The 24,792-nt window shown below is 35.6% G+C and overlaps 2 protein-coding genes across 2 annotated transcripts; both read right to left on the reverse strand.

The window, feature by feature from the left end:
• Nucleotides 1–3,159: 3,159 nt before the first annotated feature.
• On the reverse strand, nucleotides 3,160–14,846 carry LOC140786479 (uncharacterized). The gene is made up of 12 exons (XM_073134937.1): nucleotides 14,401–14,846; nucleotides 13,259–13,326; nucleotides 11,761–11,844; nucleotides 11,357–11,650; nucleotides 10,757–10,896; nucleotides 10,122–10,209; nucleotides 9,052–9,234; nucleotides 8,507–8,668; nucleotides 7,490–7,683; nucleotides 5,871–6,021; nucleotides 4,816–4,978; nucleotides 3,160–3,547 (listed from the first exon to the last, which is right to left on the reverse strand). The coding sequence occupies exons 1-12, from the start codon at nucleotides 14,792–14,794 to the stop codon at nucleotides 3,483–3,485; spliced, it is 1,986 nt and encodes a 661-aa protein (XP_072991038.1). The 5' UTR covers nucleotides 14,795–14,846; the 3' UTR covers nucleotides 3,160–3,482.
• Nucleotides 14,847–16,508: 1,662 nt separating this feature from the next.
• On the reverse strand, nucleotides 16,509–23,169 carry LOC140786478 (uncharacterized). Its single transcript, XM_073134936.1, has 14 exons — nucleotides 22,065–23,169; nucleotides 21,863–21,956; nucleotides 20,770–20,956; nucleotides 20,416–20,674; nucleotides 20,042–20,257; nucleotides 19,868–19,954; nucleotides 19,651–19,785; nucleotides 19,427–19,540; nucleotides 19,061–19,308; nucleotides 18,898–18,978; nucleotides 18,559–18,790; nucleotides 18,116–18,214; nucleotides 17,854–18,039; nucleotides 16,509–16,980 (listed from the first exon to the last, which is right to left on the reverse strand). Exons 1-14 carry the CDS (start codon nucleotides 22,404–22,406, stop codon nucleotides 16,885–16,887), a joined length of 2,376 nt encoding a protein of 791 aa, XP_072991037.1. The 5' UTR covers nucleotides 22,407–23,169; the 3' UTR covers nucleotides 16,509–16,884.
• Between the last annotated feature and the right edge of the window lie 1,623 nt (nucleotides 23,170–24,792).

The following is a 24,792-nucleotide window of genomic DNA, read 5'->3' on the forward strand; positions in this document are numbered from 1 at the left end:
GATTTAATTGTATTTAATTTATAATAATAGACTGTACATCTTATATATAAATTATATACACTCTATTATAATAAAATATATATTAAAAATATACACCCAATTATATGCTAAATCGAAAAGCTAAAAATAATTAAATTGCAAAAGCCTCGGATAGTGTGTTACTAAGACGTTAGGCGTAAGTATTCTAATTTTTAATATTAGAAGAAGAGAGCTAATACTAGTATAAGCTATTGTAATATTTAGTTCAATATTAGTATAAAGAGTAATAATTATATTTGATATGACGTAAAGTTGATATTAAAGTATTGAATAATAATGAATTTGTATTGTGAATTGATGATGTTTTATACCAAATAACAAAATTACCCTTGATTGGCTTATTGTAGTAGTAGTAATATATATATATATATATATATATACCTAAATTATAATATTTTTATTACAATTGCAGACTTAAAATACTTCATATACCTGCACAGAAAATAAAAAATATTATAGTGAGGAAATAACCCCGCACTTTATGTAAAATAACTATGCACTGCAACGAAATAATCATGCACTATAAAATAATGTAGAGTTATAAGCCCACACTGTCGAGAAATATAAGCCCACGCAAAATTGGTGAATAAGCACGCATTGTTTTGCACTAGTAGTAAATATCTACGCATTCTGCCGCATTGCTAGTGAATACTCACGTATTTCTTTACACTACGGATAAATATCCATATATTCTGTTGCACTACTAGTATCCACGTATTTCTTTGCATTGTGGGTAAATATCTACGCATTCTGTCGCACTACTGGTGAATACCCATGTATTTTTCTACACTGTGGATAAATAAGTCTGCAATTCATAAAAGGCTGACAAATATTCAGCATTGAACACTACATAAAATAATTCCGCACTGCATTTGTAAACCCGCACTAACTACCGAAAAAGAAAATGCGAGTATAGTTATAAATTCACACACCATAGTATAAATCCTCATTCACAGAAATAAATTCGCACCAAGACATATCTTAAGGATAGAAATAAATCTAAAAAAAAGTTACTCTAATACATGAAAAATATAACTATACTTAAAAAAATCAAAAAATAATGGAGATGTGTGCTTAGGTCAACTAAGGCAGCAACAAGTAAAAGGAGCCCAAAATAGAAATCAAAGAAAGAATGATCTCCTCCTTCACTTTCTTGATCGAATGTTATTTGTAAATCCTTAATCTTGAAGTAGTGCCTCTTCGCGAAATTCCTCGTCTACCATGTATGGGCACAGCTTGAAGCTTTTGGAAGTTGGGGATTAATAAATTAGTTTTTAAAAGTTGTATGAAATAAGATGAGAGAGAATGTTGAAATAATATACTAGAATAAGGTAAGATGTTGTTTAGTTACTACACTAGAATAAGGAGGCTTATTCTAGAATAAGCCTATTCCTATTCCATTTTAGCCCTCGTTCACTTGTAGAATAGAAATAGGCTTCTTCTAGAATAAGCTTTCTTATTCTAGTATAATAACTAAACAATATCTTACCTTATTCTAGTATATTATTTTAACATTCTCTTTCATCTTCTTCTATACAATTTTTTAAAACTAATTTATTAATACCTAGGAATTATTATTTTACCCTTTTGAGCTGACATCACTAATTTAACATATCGGCTACAGTTTGATTTCCCTGTCTCTCTCCTCTTTCCCTTCTCTAGAAAGGCAGTCATGGCCTCCATCACTGAGCTGAACGGCGAGCTCCCTCAACCTTTGCACACCTCCTCCTCTGACGAAGCATTACGACCACGCTTCGTACGCCTCTCCTCCGACGAAGCACTGCGACCACGCTTTGCATGCCTCTCCTCCGACGAAGCAGTATGACCACGCTTCGCACACCACTCCTTCAACGAAGCACTACGACCACGCTTTGCACACACTTTCCTTACAGGAGCACATCTATCTCATTTCTCCGATTAACCAACATTAAATATATATGCACAAGAGGGTAAAAATGAAGTAGATTGTGGCGTTATAACCAAGAAGAGTGCGGGATTATAACCCTACATACTAGCGCAGTGCAGATTTATAATCCCGCATTACCATGCAGTGCGGGGTTCTTACCCCCGCATACCTAAGTCGGGGTTATAACATCGCAAACCAGCATACTGTGGGGTTATGACCTCGCAGCGCGACAACAAGTCTGCATCTTTCTGCATGAAAAAATTTGACACAATACACTATTTACACAAATTATAATGTACAAATTACCTACGTGAATGTGGCATTTTGTCTTGCGTTTCTCCATCAATGTGCACCTAATTCAATTGAGAAGACTTCAAAGCAATGTCTTTCAACGTTTTTGTTGTAGATGCAAAAAGAGGTTATGCAAACTATAACTTAGAGCCACCATCCTCTTATGGTGGGGCAACATCTCCGCCCTCGCCAAGTAACATCAATAAACATCCAAGTGCGGAGTTATAATCCCGCATAGTGCAGGGTAACACTCTACACATCGAAGTGCGGGGTAATACCCTTCACATCAAAGTGTGAGGTAATACCCTGCACACCGGAGTGTAGGGTTATAACCCCGTACTATAAACTCGCACAATGCAGAAAAGTCCATAGTAGAAAGGCCCCATACTATTTACTATTTAACATATAGTCAAAGATATTTTTATTATTGGGTTTAAGACATCACCAATTCCCAATACAATTTTATTATTTTAATATCAACTTTATATCACATCAAATATAATTATTACAACTTATACTAGTATTGAACTAAACATTACAATAGTTTATACTAGTATTAGCCCTCTTCTTCTAATTTTAAAAATTAAAATACTTATACCTATTTCACCCTTATTTTACAAGTGAACTAAGCGAGCGAAGGCTAAGAATAGAGGGATCGTTTTGGATATAAGCAATAAACAAGAATGAAATGTAATAAGTCCAAAAAAATAAATATAAATCCCCCAAAAGCAGCAAACTATCGCTTTATCTTTTATAACTTTTAGAGACTGAGAATATTCTCCGCGTGTTTCTATTAGATGATCTGACAAAAATGAAAATTGCACTCACATTTAAGACCAATCACATACATCATCAGAAGAATAAATGGTAATTTAGAAAACGTAAGGATGAGATGCTAATTTGAAACTAATACAAAGATCCTATTTATTCTAATACAAAATTGGGATATAAATTGGATAAAATGTTAGCAGTCACATATAATACATTGAGTCTGAGTTGGCCTTTGGCCTAAATTAAGCTGGACGTAGCTTAAGAGTGAAATATAGCAGAAATCATACACATTGCTTTCCCTTATAGAGCCCCAAAATTTCCATTTACTTGTCATTAAATATACAAGCAAGGCTTCAGCTACTGGATGAACTTTGCTGTTCACACGTTTATGTTAGTAGAACAGAGAAGTTGAAAGGTGATACATGGTTGTTCGATTGACTCTGGCCAAAGCTCCAGAAAAAGGTGTATTTTCCAATCAAGTTGCAAAAACCAGTTTACCAGCAGCTCCAGAATTTTGTGCATTGCCTTCCATAGATTTACCTGAATGAACAAGATGAGAAACTGATGATTAGCATGGGATGAGTCGAAATTGATTAAAAAAAAAGTGCAAGAGGAAAGATATTTTAAATAAAATTCATAATCAGCTATGTGGATCATCATATCATTAATACAATCTATAATTAGCACGATCATCATCATCTTCTTCTTTTTGCCTTTTGACAGTTCAAATTAAAGAGGACAAGTTTTACAATTGGCAGTAAGCCTAACGTCAGCCCTTCAATCGTAGGTGTCAAATTCCCATCCAAAGAAAAATTAGATAACAGGTGCCGTAAACTCCATAAGGCTAATTTGCTGCTAGAACAGTCTACAGTCTACCTGTTTTGGTTGCAATTTTGGCTCATGCAACCCAACAGCAATCTGCCTAAAAGTGCTTGAGACGTAAGTCTAGATAAAGGAGAAAGATGAAAAGTTTTGATTTAGAGATTTGTTTTTTATCTTTGAAGTACAGATAAGCCAAAGAGAAATGCAGATTAATCCCAACTCTCATATGTAGGATATACTTGCTCAAATTATAAAGAGCAATACCAAGAAAAGAAAATACAATACAAAGAAAAGAAAATTTTGATGAATTATCACCCCAGAGACCCTTAAATATTTCCTATTTGACTTTCAAAATCTTGTTCCACGATTGGAGGAACTCACACCTATAAACTGCTCCAACATAGCCATCTTAACCACTAAGTCTAGTTTATCAATTACTAGTTGATAGACTAAGCACAACATTCTTTTTCTTTCTTTTCATTATCTTTAGCCATAAGCTACTTTAGTCTGCACAAAGTGGAAGAACTTGAGAATGAACATCCTTTGTCTACTATCTGTACATGCAACCTCCTAAATGATAGCTGATACTTGTAACCACCAATAGCATATATTTCAGTTGTTTTATAGTCTGTTACAATTTGGAATCCTCTTGAGTGGTTTAAAGTTTCAACAAGGAACTATACTGGCTGGAACTTGTTGTCAATAAGTTGTTGAAAACTAAGGCCAACACTTGCTGAAAACTAAGTTGAAACCAGCAAGATACGAACTATACCGGCTGGAACTTAATGTAAGTTTTGACCTTTGCTTCAATTCACTATCCCCCCAAATTTTCTAAATGAAACACGACCAAAAATTCAAGCCATGTAATTAATACATCAGTCCTTGCGCTCAGTGTTCCTTTGTTGTACTATTATCTTTGTTCTGTGCCAGCAAATGTAGATTGCAGAAAACCTTAGAGGAATTGATACTATAATTGACCATCTCACCTTCCTTATCTGCTCTTCTTCTACTACGCCATAGAAGACGGATAGGAGTACCAGGAAACCCAGCATCAGATCGTAATTGCTTTTCCATATAACGACGATATGTCTCAGGGAAAAGCTTTGCGTCATTGACAAAGAAAACAAAAGTAGGCGGGCAAACAGCAGCCTGCAAGTGCAAAGATACCAGCTTTTACATATCCATATAAAAGGCATAAGAGACATAAAAAGATTTCTACGGTCATTAAAGTAAAATAATTGTATCCTCTTAGTTCAATACAAAGTAAATTCTACATGAACATCTGTCCAGAAACTTTCATATAGTTATTAAGTTATAAATTAGTTAATTGCCTCTCTGAATTAGCAAGAAGTATAAATATAATTATACATCTTACATTCTTCACTACCAGCAGTAAGCAATAAGGATGTTTTAAAGTAGTTAAGTTTACATATAATAATGAGTCATGAGATGAAGTCAGTGACTTCATAGTAGTCTGACAACATTATGGTTTTGATACATCCAGAGAGAAAATAGGAAAATTGCAGAGAAGATATGGATATTACAGACAGAAGCAAGTGTTGAAACTTAGAAACTCTTCGCTCTCCCACAGAACAAACTATTCATAAAAAGATGTTCTAAACTTCAATGCATATGACTCCTCCCAACTCGAGGTCAGATGACACCCTGACAAGGTGCACTGGTACAGTTACCCCTTACCCTCTGTTAATGGAGAGTCTGTTTCCGTGAATCAAGCTTGTGTCACAGGGAGCCAGAAAATCTAAGAACATCTTTGGATCACCCTTTTAACTTTCTATAGTAATATACAGATTCAACATGCAAAAAGAGTAAAAAGTGCAACTAGAATATGGTCCTACATATTTGTGATTCCCATAGTATAGGGAATTTCATTCAAAATTTATTTCATTAAGTCTGTAATGCTGCATTTTTAATGATTACAGGCTACAGCATTTGAATATTTACACACAAAATAATTAATGGGGTCTGTGCAGAACAGAAGTCCTAAAGGAAAATTATTAAGTTACACTAGGGCTTATCTTACCTGAGTACAATAGTAGACACGGCCTCTCTTCCCACCTCTTGTTCGTGGTGGTGGTTTAAAGGCCAATGCTTCCTGCACCACCTGATTGAGAACAGATGTACCAAGCCTTCTAGATCTCTCTTTTTCAACCATACTAGCAGCGGCAATAATCCTAAGGATAAAAATCCAGCAACCACAATTACATATCATAATGACAAACTTATGAGCAGGGCGATATCACTCTCAGAGAGGCTTACGCGATACAGGAGGTGTATATGTATATCTGAGCAAGGAACCACAATAGCAGTCAAAAAGAAAAGAAGCCACGTCATTCATATTTTCAGCATAAATGAAATGACCAAGGCAGCAAAGGTATTCCTATTCAGGGCATGAAGCAGATACGATCATATGAAGCGGAACAAAAAATCATACTGATTACTGAAAAAGGTAAATAAACATGTCAGGTGTCTCCATTGTCATTACTCTTATACAATGATGCTCCCATTGCAATTCAATACCATATTCTCCCTTAATCATGGAGATCTCCCCATAGTTCACACCTGTGAATGATAATTTCTTACAAGAAGAAGCAAAGTTAACACTTTGCTATCTAAGCACTGCACTGTTAGCTCATAAACAAGCAAAATTAAAGAATTTCAAACAATCAAAATCTCCACTTTGGGCATTCTGTCAGAATGAAACTTGGGACTTCTAAAATGTTACCAATACCGCAATGTAGTTGTCCTCATGAATCTTAATCTTCAGATTTAAGTAAATATATTAGACATTTCCTCCTAATTTATTTCCTATTGCTCTATTTGCTTCACCTTGCTATTCATCTGATTAATATTGCATTAATATTTGGATCTAAAAAGAGATAAAGTCGAGCTAACATTGCAAATATCTTGCTCGATCAAAAGAGAGTTCTAACTTCTAAGTTCATATCTTCTTGCTAGATTTAGCTATTCCATAGATAAGATAGACAGTTCTCATGTCACTCTCCTGAATAAAGTTCTCGGCACCTCAATCTCTTCCTCCATAATATAAACTAGTGATTGCACACATGCTATACACTCAGGCCCATCATCAGTGTCTAGGAAACATTGGATGCTTGTGAAAGCTGATCAGCACTTGTCATGCCAGCAGTTTGGTGGCACACATCAAGTGGAAATTATTGGCATCATCATGTATATTCTTTTTATGTATTTGATGATCACCTAGTGGAGGTCAAACTACAAGCATTTGGTACTTATTTTCCTTTGCAAGGAAAGGTGGTGATTTGGTAAACTTTGCTCCTTACAAGCAGGTTCAAGATCCAATTCACTTTCCTTTTCCATTCGAACTCCAAAGTTAGAACAATACAATTTAATAGGCACAGAGATTTAGACTATTTAAGCTTTATCTTGGTGATTTTAGTCTCATAATTTTATTAACTAATAAAAAACTTAAAATTAAAGCAGAAAGTACTATTATACAAAAATAAAGAGAGAATAGAAATTGTGATCAGAATCGCAAACACTTAAAAAACAAAAACAATCTAAAATGATTCAGAAGAATCATTACAGAGAGGTCAGACTTCTCAAAAAATTTCTAGATCAACAGAAAGATTAAAATAAATTCAAGGAACAAAAGGAATGTACTTTTCAACGCTATGCCCATTTGTTGCAGTTGAGTAAACAATTGGTGCCCAATCAAGCACACGAAGCTTCTCCCTTACATCTTGTTCATAGTATGTTGTGGTCTGCTGGTTCTTGTTTGGTATTGTATCCCACTTATTTACAACAATAACACACCCTTTTCCTTCTTTCTCAATTCTTTCAGCAATTTTGAAATCCTTGGAAACATGAAAACATGGTTAACTTAGATCAGAATGAAAAATTAAAAAAATAGTAGATAACTAATAATATATAGCCAAGTGCAACAAAACCAAAAGGTAGTAAGTCAAAGCAACAGGTTTTAAAGTTTAAACTAGGATAAAACAGGAAACTGAAATGCCTAAAGACATTTTAGCAATTGACCTAAATAAATAGTTTCTTAAATCTAGGAAAATACTTGCAATAATTATTCTGAAGTGTTACTCTTAACTAGGCACTTTGTACAGGTGTCAACAATCCAACTTCTGAATACAGCATGTTGGCCTTCATGAATGTAGGCTGTGTCGCTGTGCTATCCCAAAGGGGGGACACCTTGGCCAAAAGTGGACCAATGGATGGTTTATCATTAATGGATATTGAATAATGCCCTTAAATACAGACTAATGCTGCATTCAGCATATCTAACAAGTTTTACTTATTGTACAAGTGATGGCGTCATGATCAATAACTGATGGGACTTCTAGAATAAGTGTCTAAGACTTCAACTTGAACTTCTTTTGCATGTAAGAAAGCTGAAATATAGAGTGAACTATTTAAACTTAATAATGTGTCATCTATGGGACACCCTAAATATGCCAAGTTCCAAGCTTTCAGCCAGCATCATTGTGGGACTTCAATAACAGATGTCAAGAGATACTATGTCAGAAGTACTAAGAAGTGTCAATAGACAACAATTATTCAGAAATCTGAACTGCTGAAGTCCCTAGTAACATATTTCAGTAGTTACATTTTCCTACATACACAGCTATATAAAGAAATTGATAGATAGAAAGAGAGATGCACTTGTTCTGTAACGCATGTCAAAGCTTCAATAACAAGAGCCACCACATCTGAACGACGAATTGCGCGAAATGCTCGATTTACTGATAGAGCCTCAGTTGTGCTACCAGCAGAAGCAACTGCTGCCCTCCGTCGAATGCCAGCAGTGTCAATAAGTTTGTACTTCTGCAAAACACTGTACAATCAATATACAATTTGAGAGTGCTAGAATATTACCTAAAAAATAACTGAAGTATAAATGCCAAGAAAAAAGGATGTCGGAGAGCAATCTCAAGCAAAATAATTTCAGAAACAGCAGATAATAATGTCAGTACAGATCATTTTAGACCAAGACAATTATCGTATTTCTATTTGAATAAAATTTATGGTATGTTCATTCTATATGTATATTTATCAACAAACACACTCCGACCATAATGGATCTTCAGTTTATCGTATGCAATAATTAAAACTCAGTCCAATAAACATAATAGGCTGGTAAGACATATCAACAGACGAGGACTAACAAAGCAAGTAGAAACCACTAGCATATTAAATTGGTAACAGACCTGCCCATTTGGTCCAATAAATTCAGTATCAATGGCGTCACGAGTTGTTCCACTAATTGGGCTTACGATAGTTCTGTCCTCTCCAACCAATGCATTCAAAATACTACTTTTTCCAACATTTGGTCTTCCAACAATGGAAATGGAAGGGATATAGCTTTCTTCTAATTCCTTGCTATCCAAAGCCTGCACGTTCACATGCTTGAATACTTATTAAACCTCAGCATATAAAATAAACGCACATACGCATAAGGAGAAAAAAAAAAGTGAGATAATAACAACTGGTTTGAACTTTGAAGAGAGATTTGGTACTTTAGCTTTCCGAATGAATGAAATAGATCTACCCAAAGGATATCCTGCAAGGTAGATAGCTGATAATATCTAATTTATTTAATGCAAAGCCTTCTGACAAATCATTTAAGTTCAAAAAAGATAGTTGATTGTCTCAAGCATATTTTGGTTTTGGACATAAGGGTGGCAATCGGGTCGGAGTAGCGGATTCGAGTCAGGTCTAGGTAAAGCAAACAAAAACACAACCATGCTTATTAAATGGGTCATAAACAGGTTATCTAGTGATACAAATTATTTAAAATTTATATAAGTTATTCGGGTTATAAATAGATTTTTTGTGTTATAAACAAATTTCTTTTCATGTTATAGACGGGTTATTCGGGTGATAAACGGTTAATTCAAGTCATAATTGAACTTATCATGTTATAAAAGGGATGGCTGGTCAAACTATAAATGGGTCAAGTGGATTGAGATAATAAACACAAACACGACCTATTTAAAAAATTGGTTTAGGTGGGTTAACTCATTTATGACCCAAATCTGATTATATTAAACCTAAACCCATGTAAGGCCTTCAGGTTCATGTCGGGTTGGTGCAAATTGCCATACCTACCTGGATATGAGAAATTCTGTTTTGGAATTTTTCAAAGCATTTAGCTATGCTAAACATGATCATTTTAGTCAAAAAGATATGTATGTCTTTATATGCAGAGGAAAGTAAGAAGCAAAACCAGCCAGTATCCAACATCTACCAGCAAAGAAGACACCTTTATCATCAATACCTCAGTACTTTTCAGCTCTGAACAAACAAGATTAAGAAGCTCTCCAGTTCCAGTGCCAGAAACAGCAGATATTGCTAAAGGAGAAAACCTGGGAACAAGTCAAATGACTATTAAGATGATACTAGATTCAACAAACATGAGAATATAAGAAAAGGATATTTCATATTCGTGTCTAGAGCACATATACTTGAACAAGTCATTTCATTAAAAGCAGAGCCACAAGTGTTTGTAATTCAAAGGACATGCAAAGTCTGAACAAAATTGTCCTGAAAATTTTGGAAAAGACTGATGTCTATCTCTTCCATAGTTAAGAGTTCTGTTGCCATCGGTATGAACAAACTAACAATTAATATACATGTGTGTTTATATAGTGTTATGTGTGTATGTAGATTCCTGTAAATATGTAATTATTAATTTTGTATTACTATTTCACAAAAACTTCACATGTTTGGGCATTGATAAAGCGTTACTGGCTCCTAATTTACATGATTTTATAAGAATTGCTCTTTTCAGTTTAAATTTATACATAGTTACTTAAGATTTGGCATCTCAATTTCACTGAGCCTATACTTCTCAATGCCAAGCCAACAGGACATGCTGTCAAAACAAAAATGTTGTAGCAATATATATCTCACCCCAAGGACCAAAACTCTGATGTTTGCATCAGCCCTTTGCGAGGAGACTCGCACTTGTTTACAGCAAGGATAATACACTTGTGTGAGTATCTCTTGCGTAACCAGTCTGCAATTTCCACATCTGCTGCCATCAGGCCAGCCTGCTCAAATGTTGCTTCTTTAAATTAGAAAGAACAAACAATCTGACAATTGTACAGGGCTACAAAACTATATGTAAATGGAAATAAGAGATATCATAAATTCCATAAGCTTACTCAAAGTGCTGAAATCTGAAGTTAGCAATTACTAAAACATATGCACATTTAGCAAACAGTATATAATGGTAGAGGAAACTAAATAAAGAGTATGGAAGCAAATATTAGGAGATCTGACACAATATACGTAATCAGGAAGAAATTTGACACTGACTTCCAAGCATCAATGTAAAAGAATGGAGATTATACTTGATAAAGCAATTTTCACTTAAGCTCTAGAGTTCGTTTTGTTATTTTTCATTCTACAATAGTAAGGCACCACAAGTTGCTTCAATGATTAAACTAAGCATAAGCAAATGAAAAAAAGACAAATAGCAATACCAAGACATATTCTGCTTCAGTGTACCTGGCCATCCACAAGGAATATAATAATGGCTGCTTCTTCTACAGCAGCAGCAGCTTGTCTCTCGATCATTGAGGGCATCCTAGCAACAGCTGCCTCCCTAGAAGCAAGAGGAATCGCATCCATACCAATCGTTGTTGTAATTGCAAGTTCTTCCATAACATCTACTTGTGATTTTGAAAATGTCATAACTCCACCAGTATCTACAACCATAAATTCATTATCACCCCAAAAGGATCGACCATACAAGCGATCTCTAGTTACACCAGGCTCATCAACAACAATAGCCCTATTCCCCTGAAAATATTTCAAACTTTATGTACCACAAACCTTATCTCACAGGATTAGTTAAGAAAAGTATTCAAATTAAAATGCTCAGGCTGCTATGAAGAGATGCTGAATCATACCCCAACAAGTCGATTAAATAATGCTGATTTGCCAACATTTGGTCTTCCAACAATTGCTACCTTTGGAAGAAGATGGTCAGGCACCTGGATTTGATCGTTCTCAAGAATGTAAGTTAAACAATTCAACTTGTATAACCAAGAAATTATAAATGGAAGGATGTAAATTCTGTAAATCAAGTTAGGTAACAGATTAACAGCAATTACTAATTAGCAAAGTAATTAGCAATGAAATAAATCTATATTTTAGAGTTCAAGACAGTGAAAGAAAACAAAATTGGGGTCATTGGATCACAAACTAATTAGCAAATAATTTACAAACTACATTTCACAAACTAATTAGCAATTAACTGATTAATTCCTCTATTATACTACATAACAGAATACATACTAACAGTAACTAGGAAACTAATTAGAGAAAGGGAACCTATTATAGCATTGCAGAAAGAGAAGAAAGCCAAGAGTGAAAGGGAAGAAGAGAAGAAAATAGATGAGTGAAAAGGGTTTGAGGGTACCGTTCTGTCGACCTCTTACCACTGCTTGTAAATGATCGAGAGAGAGGGAGAGCGACGATTTTAGCGTTTTAGGGCTCAGATCGAGAGAATGCGGGAGAGAGGAGAATGATGCGGTTTTTTTTAATGGGTTAGTTTCTCTCACCTATTAGCAGGCCCAACCTGTTAAGACTCTGATATGCTCCAATGTTAAGAAGGGCCAACCTGCCCAAATGCTATAGTGGGCCGCCTGGACAGCCATGCGACTTGGGGACCTGCACGGTAAGAGGTGGCCACTTTCTTCTTAGTGGGGCGGCAGGTGAGCCGCCTTGCTGAGGCGGCTGCCAATGGCACTTTCCAAAACACTATTCAAAATAAGCTTAAAGATCAATCATTACACTTACAACCTAAAAATCTAGAAACCATAATCTTTTACAGCTACTTTTGAAGAGAGTCAAAACGCGTCGGGTTTGGCTGTTCAACATGCTTCTCAGTTTCTATATTACAAAAGAGAAACCTTAATTCTCCTAAAATAGACAATCAAGGCAACAATGCCTTGATTTTTCCCCCGGATTTCGGAGTGACAACTCTATTCCTCACCAAACTATTATAGAATTTCTGGTATTACTGGAGTCCGTAATACTTTATTATGAAAAACTAGGTCATACTTTATCCTAATATCAACAACCTACTTGTTTAATTATTGTAGCAGGAAACTTGCTTCTGTTTCAATTCCTCATTATAAATTTCTCCAAAAATATTTACTTCCTCCTAAATTCAGATAATCAAAACTACTGTTTCTCAAGCAGAGTCAAATATTCAGGTGTAAACTGTTGCCCATCAGAAGACAAAAACTGTCATCAAATTTCTATCATATACATTTTATTTTCCTGTAAAAGGATATGCTTGTGTAATTAATATCAAAAAATATATTTAAATTTATCTAATGTAAATAGGACATTACAAGCACATTCATACATCTTTATGATTAGTTTCAGAAACATACTGACTTGTCTAGTTGGACTTCTTGCTGGTTTTCGCTTCACAGCACTTTTCTTTTTCTCGTGGATATCCTTCTCTGAGAGCATTAAAAGCATTTAATAAGAAAACAAAGAATTAGATCACTATGTGTTGAAACATAAAGAAACAGATAACACATGAAGCAATGTAATTGGTTTACATCCCCTATGGGACTCTTGAAGAGTTTGCTCAGATAGAATTTAAATGCCTACTGAGTTCTGAATTTTCATATGTGAATAGAAAAATAGTAAGTGCCCCCATATTGAGAAATTAAAGTCATAAAAGCATTTTATTACCTAGGTAGTAGAAACAGCAATAAATAAGAAAACATCAAAGTCAAAGAAGCAGGCTACCTCTCAGTTAACCAAGGAGCACCTTATAATGCTCAAGAAATTTTGACCGACAAGGGGAATGAGTGAAAATCTAATGCAACCATAATACTATTTGTAATCAGAATGCCAGCAAAATTCATAATCACAAGATGCAAGTGCGGAGGAAAAGTTAAATAAGCCAATATTGATGCTAATTTGCAGTAGAGAGAAAGAGAGGGAGTAGTCCCTGATGACATCCCCCGCATCTCTCTGCATAGATTCAAGATCAATCTATCAAGAGGTCATCATCCCTTACGTAACCATCAACTAGATACTGCACTTGTAGTAAGGAGCTCTATTTATCTGTTGCATCCCACCTGAACCATCTTTTAAACATTTATCTCTACTCTTATTTTACTAAGTTTCAAGGGGTATGTAAGAGTTCCCCAAGTTACACTTGACGAAGGTGCCAATGCAGAATATTCTTCTCCCTAAAGGGCCTGTATAATAAATTGTCCATAGCCAAGAATATTGCACCAATTTGACCAACCACAGACCTAGCTTTTACTATGATATATTCTCAATATCACAGCTTAATCCCTAAAGAGTACACTACCAAGATGGAAAATAACTAGATTACAAAGATCAGTCAAAGTAATGAAAACTTGAAATCGTACTAAGTGAGAGAAAAAAATACTTAATATCACTACTTTTATGCAAGCTTATAACTTTAGATATTCAATGTTCAATTCTAATACTAACTTACTAAATCCACCAATTTAAATTTTGTTTTATATGTAAGAGAAATAATCTTCCAATACCTATGACCAATTCACGAGAAAGAGAGCGCGCGTACTCTCTGGCGACATCCCTCGCCTCTCTTTCCATCGATTCAAGGTCCATCTGTGAGAAATCATCATCCCCATCCCCACCTTCTTCTTCTTCCTCCTCCTCCTCCTCCTCCTCCTCCTCCTCCTCGTCGCCATCGAAGTCTTCCTTCATTTCCTCCCGGTGCACAGCGCTGAAACGCCAGAGACGGCATCGAAAGAGGGGTTTACGGAGAGTTAGGGTTGGAGTGGGAGAAGAGGCGGCGAGGAGGCGAGGATTAGGGCTTCTGCGGAGAGATGGGAAGAGACGAAGATGTGAAGGAGAGGAGAAAATGGCGGAGAAGGGAGAAAGCGTCGGGGTGTGGAGAGAGAGAGGAGACGATGCCATTGAGAAGGAGGTGAAGAAATGAAAGCAGAAGGATGGAGTTCAGGTAGATAGAGTGGTTATAATGTTATATTATCCGTTCACCCGGTAAGAAGCGGGAGATCTTTATAAGAATCTTTTGCATATAACCTCCTCTCTTTTTTAATATTATTCATTTTGGATAATTGCAAATCAACTCCTAATTTTTCAGTATATTTGCAAATAACCACCCCTTAATCATCATTCATATTATGGTGTCTAGTCTAACTCTACAATATAAAATAAATAGGGTAAATGTTAAACTACCCCTGTGTGATTAAGCCTAACGTTAAATAATTATCCCCTAATTATCATTCATATTAAGGTGTCCTACTAAAATTCAAATTCTGGAATACTCTACAATATAAAAAAAAATAAGGTAAATTTCAAATTTATTTCTCTTCCCCTGTTAATTATATATATAATTAAACTACTATATGAACTTTCATCTATGTTATTTTGCCTCTCCTATGGTTTAGACTTTAAAAATGTCAATTTACAAACATTGTATGATAAGACTAACATGTAGGCGGTGATATGCAATGGGAAAAAAAAAACCTAGTTAAGTAACAAGAATAATAATAACAAAAGTTATATATTCCATGCCCAAACTAAAAGTAATTGATCTTTTAATTAATGTCGAGCTAGAGAAAAAACACTAATTCTTCGCCCCTTCCGTCTAAGCTCTTTAGGTTCGAGATAGTTTCGACGAAGCAAGATTGGGTTTGGCTCCCTCATTAAGTACCTTAGAAAGCATATTCATTGTTGGTGCCTCTCCTCCTACTATATTATCTAATCAAGTTTGTTTTTAAAAAAATTAAGACCGAGAAATATAACTAACTAATCGAGTTTAAGGTTTAGCCTCAAATTAAATAAGACTTTATGTTTCACAAGGCGAAATTATTCTCAGAGATCCATACCCTAGATCGAGTTGGCCCTATTCTTAGGTGAAGATTTTACGAGAAAGAATCATCTCAAAGTTTACGACAAACCTAGTTGTTGGTAGGTGATAGGGATGGTAAATTTTTTCGCAAATATGCAAATCGAAATCAAAGAAGGAACTATATTTTATAGATCATGGACAATGATCAAGAAATATCTTGCCAACATGAGATTTACTTAATCACTTCAGGAAAAATTTTATACCTATAAAACTAATCAATTGCCATTTTGCTTTATAACCTCATCATTCCCTCCTAATCTAGCTTCATCAAGGGCAGGCATATTCTAAAAACTTTTGCCACCACTCATGAATTCGTTCACTGGATGGCTCAGAAGCATAACGAAGACTTCATCGTCAAACTAAATTTTAGCAAAGCCTTTGATTGTGTTACAGGATAGTAAAAGATATTTAACTCAAAAGAATATAAAAAACTATTGAACCTTCACTTCAAAGCTCTTTCGGTGGCTAATTTCATCCCAGTAGTATCTGGCCTTTGGAGGAAATGGTGGAAAGGCTCACTTTCCTTTGCAATTTTCAAACATTTGTAATGCTCCATGCTAACACATTCTCAGAAGCTGGCTCTCAGCCAACCAAGCTTTAACTTGTTTGTGCAAGCTTGAGCCATTTCAAGCTTGTTTTGCTTTCATACACAGCCATAAGAGGCATTGAGATGGCTTGTTTTAGGTAACCAACCAGAATGGAACAGTCAAATTAAGGATCAATTCTCTTCTCCTATCGTAATAAAACAAAAGAGCATGAACCTAATGAAAAATAATAACAATAATCAGATTCTTGGGCATGAGAACTTTCAGCCTGTTTACAGTTAAAAATAACGTGTCAAAGTCGCTTGTCCAACACTTTCAAACATCAATAGACATGATACTTTACAAGTGCTCTACAAATCTTGCAATTTCCCCCCTTCACAAAAATTGACACGAGTTAACAGATATTTGTCAGATACTTGTCTACTTTCATCAGAATATGAATCAGCAGATCCAATCTTCCATAATGGTGCCATTTATTTTTAACATCACTACTGCCGGTGAAAGGAATAAATCTCTCTTTCCCTATTTTCTCTTGATTGGGCAGATCAACGAATCATTCTTAGTATTTATCTCCTTTGTACAGCACTTCAATGAGTTCTTATACAAGCCTTTGGCAAGCCAGACTCTCTTTGTTGCATGACTTGTTGCCTCCAAGGATCATTATGCAATTTATAATGCAATACCTGTGTGAAGCACACCTGATTAGACTGTAACTGCGAAGCGAGAGAGTTACTACTGTATACACTTAAGCGCAAGCAAATTCTAGCTGAATGTAATCTCACATAAGAAGGAAGAGAAGTACATATACATGCCAATGCATCCTAAAGAATTTATACACCACAGTGTAGCTTTAAGATGAGAGATACAGAACAGATAATGAGTATATATGAACCGCGGAGTTCATTGAATTAGTGAAATCCTACCTGCCTGCCATTAAATGGCAACTTTAAACTACGATATGAGACATCAGTGACAAATGTAAACATTGTGTCCAATAAGAAAATAAAGGAAACATGGTAAAATTATGCTTACTGTTAAGACTTAAAAGGGCTATGAAACAACAAGCTGTTCTAGTGCAGCGAGTGCAAGAATATAACTTGGAGTATGCCCTATTTACACTACTGCACAAGATGAACTTTAATTTTGTGCAGTCTATACTTGTTATAGCAAGGATGGATTCCAAGCTATATGGTGTATTGAGACAACTTGACAATAGAGGGGCCGCCAAGCCCACCATTTCTCTTCCATTAAGTGTTAAGGTTTGATCAATCCAATCCATCCTATGTTAAATTGCTTTAATCAATGATTATCGTTAAACTACTAATACCAGTATGATGCAATGCTTAGTTAGTTTGCAAAAACTTGTGTACTCTCCCCTAGTCCTAGCCTTTAGTTTTAGAATATTTTACCAAAACAGTGATGCACCATTAACTCGGCTCATGACACACGGCAAGCTACGAAAGACCAAAGTATATGAAAGGTAACAGTTAACAGCTTAGTTGAAAGACATCTGAACACTGAGGGTCAGGGAAATGTCTTGAGAACAATCATACTACCTGTATGAACGTGGAAAAGACATCATTTTCTCCTAGTTTTGAGAACTCTACTGCCCAGCCTTCCTCTTCAGAGAACAATTTCTTTTGTCTCTGTGCCTCGAGCAAAATAGAGTCGCGATATAAGAACCTCTGCCAGATCTGGCGTACATTTGCCAACATGAACTCTATTTCTGTTTCATTAATCCCCTGGATAAAACAACAACAAGATGCAGAGACTCCATAACTAGAATCCACAAGAGTTCGCAGAAAGATCCATACTTACCTGAAGAATTCTAATTAAGTTTGGAATATCATCTTCTGCTATTCGAACTGCAAAACTTTTGTACTCAAGTACATTTTCATATGGAAGGAAGATTCCATCCTGCAACCAAGATATCAAGTAACACTAGTGAACACAGGAATGCTTCCAGTAAGAATGTTAAAATGCATAAGAGAATCAAGACATGAAGAAGAATCTCAAAAGCCCAAACAATTATTCACTTAAATAAAGCAAAATAGTGAGGATAATAAAGATATTAACTATATACCATTCATGTAAAACTTCTCTTTAAAGACAATTTGTATCCTAAACTCCAGGAAAATTAAGATCGTTGATCTAGACATCCTCCTCATGTATTATATGAAAAAAAAATTGAGTTACCTACTAAAGCATGATTCTACTAGCCATTAAAGGAAATTAGACACCACATAAATAAGAAAATCTACCTGAATTATCACAGGGATACATCCTTGCAAAATGCTGTCTTCTATGCGGCCACTCCAACCATCCCCAGGTAAAACACCACAGAAAAGAGAGCTAGCAATTTCTTCATGATACTTGGATGATTTCAGTGGAGTTACTGTTACATTAGATGTATGCTGTCTACCAAGCTTTCCCTCCTTGTTGGGTGTTGAGCCAAATTCTTCGGCCAATTTCTGCCTAATACCCATACTATACCTGGCACCATATTAAAAGTTGTAGCAAAGTCAATGACTAGAAAATTGAAGACTAAACATATGGAACAACATAACCATGATGTGCTTGAGGCAAATGCAGATACACACGTGTCTTCTGGTCGACCATCTTCATAGGCAGGTCCTAGATTACCATTGAAATAAAAGAGTGTTGTACGGTCCTTGCGCAGCCTACAGACATTATCGGTTGCAAATGAAACAAAATCACGGTAGGGTTGCATGAGTTTATACTGGGAAATCCTTTTTATTTTACCTGGCCCACAGCTTTAACCATATTGCACCTGGTTCAGGCCGTTTCCATGCTGGAAGCACCAGATCCTTCTCTGGATCAAAGCAAGGATGATGACCTCTTCTATGAGAAGGAATCTGGTCCCATTGGTCAGCCCAATAAGCTGTTGTTGAGTTTTTATGCTTCGAGTTTGTATTCCCCCAGTGAACTAGCATCATGCTATTCCAAATTTCTGTTGGAGCATAGCATGCACCTTCATCCCATGAAAAGAACTGCTTTAAGGTAGGGGTGTCATAATTAGATGCACAGTGAGATTCCAAAAATTTTAAAAGAAAAAGAAGAAAAGAAAATATCCCCTAAAATCATATAGTATCTCTATCTCATACCCACCCATATGTGGTCTCTTCCAGAAGAACGGTTCCAGTAAGGATACTGCTCAACTATATGATCATAAGCCTTCTTATATAAGTCTAGAGTCAGAAAGCTTCTCAGGCCCATGTGTTTCTGAATTTATAAATCAGAAAACTTCTCATTACAGCAACCAAAATTAAAGGTGGTGGTCACCATAAATATATTTATAATGGAGGGTAGAAAGGATAGCTATCAATTTATACCTGCATACGAAAGTGTGGCGCATCATCCGCTCGCGTTATTATACATGAATCAAGAACAGGAACATAGAAATAATCTGCTTCTTCACCATTTAATGTTCGGTAAGGACTAGCTAAAATGCTCTCATAGAGTGCCACCTACAAAATGGATAGCAAAAACAAGATAGTAAAAATTTTAGAACAGTTAATAGGGATCTGACACTAACCGAACCAGTAACACCTGCGCCCCATACAATTGTCCAGTCCACAAAGTTCTGTTCTTTTCAGTGTATATTCTGTTAACACATTGTAACTTATAATGTCGTCCCTGTAAAGAAATGAAGTAATAGGTCAAAGCCTGTATTAATGTGCTCTCAAGTTCCAACAACTGAAAGATTGTGACACAGGATTTTACTTCTAGAAGATGACTGTTGAACTCTGGTGGCAGATCATAAACATAGATGAGTGGCCTTCTCTTTTTAAGAGTCACTTTAATATTCACGTCACCACCAACCAACCTAGTCATATCTGGTACATCAATTGTTGATGGTCGAAGCCATTTGGGGAGATCTTGTACAAGCGACAATGCAGATGGGATGCTGCAATCAATCCCATAAAATCCACTATCACACTGAAAAAAGAAAGAACATGTCAACTAGCATAAAGTGGCATGATTGCACAAGGAATGAAAGATTTACATGTCCAAAAAGGAAGTATATTGGTATAGCGCAATATATTGGTATAGTACATGAAACTTGAAACCCACAAATAGATGTTCCAGTCATATACCTGACAAAACCCACCACGGCAATGTCCATGCCCCGTGCACTGGTTGAGACAACTGCATTGTGTGGGTATCTCACAAAACTGCCCCCAAAGACAATCATATTTACAATCACATTCCTCTTTAAATTGCACTCTCAAAGAATATGCATCCTTGGGGTCTACATTGCACCAGCCTGGTTTACTACTATTGGTTGTAAAAATATTCTCGAGGTCAGCTTTTGTCCAATCAGTAAGCTTAGGGCCACCAGGTACAGAAGGTAATCTGAAGTAGATGATTTAGGAAAAACTCAGGTAAACCATAACTCCATTAGTACCTTGTCAGAAAATAGTTGAAATGGGTCCATCCAAACTGGTTACCTTATTTTAAAACCACAAGACTCTGCCACAGGACGGTCTGGATACCTCGTTCCTTGGCCACAGAAGCACATTGCTCTAGTTGTGTCACAATGAGCTGGGCATATGGAAACTATCCACGGTCCAAATGGTCGTTCTGGAGAAGCTGGAAGGTTACAGTCCAATTGCAGCGCCTCCTCACATCCATTCCCTGTTCATAAAGTTTGAACTTTATTAAAGGTAGCTTAACAAAGCACAACTGAAGGCAATTAAAGATCAATAGATCATAGTGAAAAGTTGCCAATTGAACTTACTGGTATCTTACTCCTAGCACAGAGCACCTTTTCTTCTAATACTTAATTTTGACATGCAAGTCCTATGGATATGTAAAAAAAACAAAATTATCAGGAAGAAGTCATTCCTACAAGGTACCCGTAGCCAGCAAAGTTGTTACACCACCTTGTTGGTGGAAGCAAATGAACTGATTAGATATTTGGTAAAGAAGTAAACATCTATCAGCACCATATGCATTATCGTCCATCTCTCCTCAATCAATGTTCCAGTTCCTTCTAGTTTCTCTGTCTTTTGATTCTTTCACAACTTATAAGTCATCTTATTACCATGTACCAATTTCCGCGTGTCAATACTTTGTAATTAATGATGTAAAGCTGTCAGCTTCAATCCACTGGCATTAGTTGATGACCGAGGGACTTAGGAAATGCTTTTCAATACTAAATGTTTGGAGAAGTACGACTATGGATGTGAATAATTATACTAGAATGAAGATTTTCCTCTCTTCTACTTTCTAACACATATCATCCCCATAACAATATGATATAAAAGTGAGCAACATCATAAATACTCACTTATATTTTAGTCAATTGATGATTACTAGGAACAGGTAACATACATCTATCCACATGGAATTGAAACTGCTTTTTGAACCATTGCTATATAAATATATGTTAAAAAGGAACATGAAATTTAACCAAAAGCACACTTGAAAGAAGGTCACTGCTAAATCTCAATTTTTTCCCTTATACTTACAATCATTACTGACCTGTATTTACTTAAATATCTTAATCATATTGAATACTACAAAATAAAAATAACTGACCTGCAAATCCATGAAAGCACCTGCATTGTCCCAATTCCTGATTGCAAACACCATGCCCACTACAATTGTTCTTGCAGCTTTTGCCGCTTATTTTCTGCCAAAATATCAACTCCTTAAAACAATTCTACACATCAGGCTACCAAAGGAGAACATACAAGGAAGGACTTATATCTTGCACATATGTGGGAAGCAAACCAAGTACCTCAACAACATCAACTTCAGACACGACCGAATCACAACCAGAAAGCCACTTTCCAATCTCCGCCTTCCATGGCGCACCCCGATAAGTCACTGCACCATGAGAATCAGTGGGGAACAGCACATTCAAACGAGGATCCAATTGTGAATTGTCATCCAAATTTTCACTCTTTCCACTGATTGACGAATTAGCCGGCAAGCAAGAACTCTGCCGAGTGGCAAAGTAGTCGAGGGAAGTAGGAAATAGTGGCGTGAAGAGGATATGGACGACAGAAATCAATGCCACCAGAGAGGCGACGGTGGCCACCAATGACGACGAGCACTTCCATGAGGAACACAACAACATCTGACTCAGTAGATAGGTTTAACTTATCGCACAACAAACAGAAAAAAGATCTTTAAACAGAAAGCCAAGAAGCAAAACCCTAAAGAATATATTTCTATCACTATTAGGCGAAACCCAAGACCAAATTTTGATACAAAATCCGATGTGGGATGATTATAGACGGTTGGATATGCAAGAAAATGGAACGAAAGGGAGTCAGTTTGGAACCAAAAATAATCCAAATTTCAGCAGAAACCACTGATGAAAATCTCAACCAAAAGAAAAAACGAATTCTAGAAAGAGCGACCTCTAATTTCTCCTAACCGGAGTTCTCTTAGATAGGTCTCGCTCCGCATATCACACAACAGCAAAACCTAAGGAATAGATTGACATCACTTCTAGGTGAATTCCAAGACCAAATTTTGCCACAAAACCCCAAGGGGGGGTATGATTCAAACTGGTTGGATACGCAAGAATTGGTGGGAAAAGGAGTCAACTTCGAAAGAAATTTCGCATGGAACCAATGGCGAATACCTCAAACAACAGAGGAAACGAAATGTATAATAAAACAACGATAAAACTTCAACGATTTAACGAATTTAATTGGGAGAAGAATTCGAAAAGCATGTAGCTTCTGTGGATCTTGGAAGGAAGAGGGAGGAGGTTCTTTCTTTGAGGCGTTAATAAAGTTTTAATTTTGCTCGATAAAAATGTCACACACCCCTTCGAAATCAAATATACCGACCGTGCTTTCCTTATCAACGTTGTTATCGGAAAGGATCAATTAAAGTAAGAACATAGAAAGGAGAAAAGAGACGGCGCGAGACGGCGCATCTGCAATAAAAGGCCATCTTTTTTTTTTTTCTTTTTTTCTTTTTTTGTTGCTAAAAAGGAGAGAAATTTTATAGATTAAATTTCAAGCCCGTGGTTCTACTATAATTTATATAGATATTATTATATAAAATATGTATTTAATATAGAAAATAAATGAACTCAATTTTACAAGCCCAATCTTACTACTATCATGAATTAAAGAATTTTTTTTGTTGCAAATGGCACTTATTTATATCCCTTTTGGAAGTATTAAATTTATAAGATTCAAGTCAGCGTATCAACTAGTATATGCTGTTTGGAATTTCCAATTCAGTAGAATTTAATTGATTTGGGATTCATTATTTGAAATCACTAATAAAATCCAATTAGAGTAAAGTGAATTTAGATTTTTCTTTTTTGTCTTGAGAAAGAATCTAGAGATCTATTCGTTGAATCAAAGGAAGATTACAGTAAAAATCTGAGGGTGGGTCAGGCCACACCTTGCTAACACGGTTTACTATAGTATAACTAGCTAAACTATTATCTACAAAGTTATTTATTCTACTTGTGTAGCAAATTCTGATCGAAGGAGCGTCCTTCATCCACCTAAGGCAATCATATATTAGTGGAGCTAATTCCCAATGAAGTCGATGATCTCCTTTCTCATTAAGCATGTTTATTAGGGTTTGATAGTCACTGAACAATTAGACAGTATGCCTATTAGAAACTTCTTAATTAAGCAAACGTATCGCTATCGTTTCGCCATGTAAGGCGTTTCAATAGTTTTCAAGAGGACCGCTTTGCCCAAGCTAATATCCACATAGAACTCCAATGCAATGAGGTTGGCACCTTCATTTGAGCTCAAGTGGCATCCGACTACCCACTAATAATTTGAGGTCAAATATGGATTGAAAATATTTGTCAATTAAATTAATTTTTCAGATTTCAAAAGATAACCCTTATTTTATTACAAATCTCAAAGCTAAGTATAGGTTGAACAATTATCATCAATGTTTACGGAGAAATCAAACTCATAGCCTCTGTTATAAATTAGTAAGATCACAACAACTGAGTTACAATACTGAATATCAAATTTCGGAAGAAATTTATTTCTCACTTTACTTAATTTCTGAAATCTTAATTTCGGAAGAAATTATGTTCTTACTAATGTCTGAGATTAAAATAGGAAAAAACATTATAAAATAAATTCCTATCTATTCTCTCTCTCAAAAAGAAATTCCTATCCCATTCCAACTAATAAGATTACATAAATGTTATTTCACTTATACTATGTTCCAACAACAGAATTATATTTATGTTTCCAATAAAAATTTTAATTAAATTCTATCGATAGAAAGAAAATCAATTGAAGTCCATCGAAAATTTGTTACAAAGATATCCAAAAGGTAAACCAAAATAACATTTTGTTTTTTTTTTCTCAAAAAAAAAGAAAAGAAAAAAGAGAAGAAGATTTGTTTGTTAAAAATAATTCAGTGAACTGGTGGAGAACTATTTGGATATGAGTGCATTAAAACAGGTAATAAAGAAAGCTATCAATTTCCTTCTAAAAACACTTCTCATGTCAGTGTTCTAC

This window comes from Typha latifolia, chromosome 4 (assembly GCF_019914945.1).
Source record: "Typha latifolia isolate L0001 chromosome 4, TyphaL0001v2, whole genome shotgun sequence".
Lineage (NCBI taxonomy): Eukaryota > Viridiplantae > Streptophyta > Magnoliopsida > Poales > Typhaceae > Typha > Typha latifolia.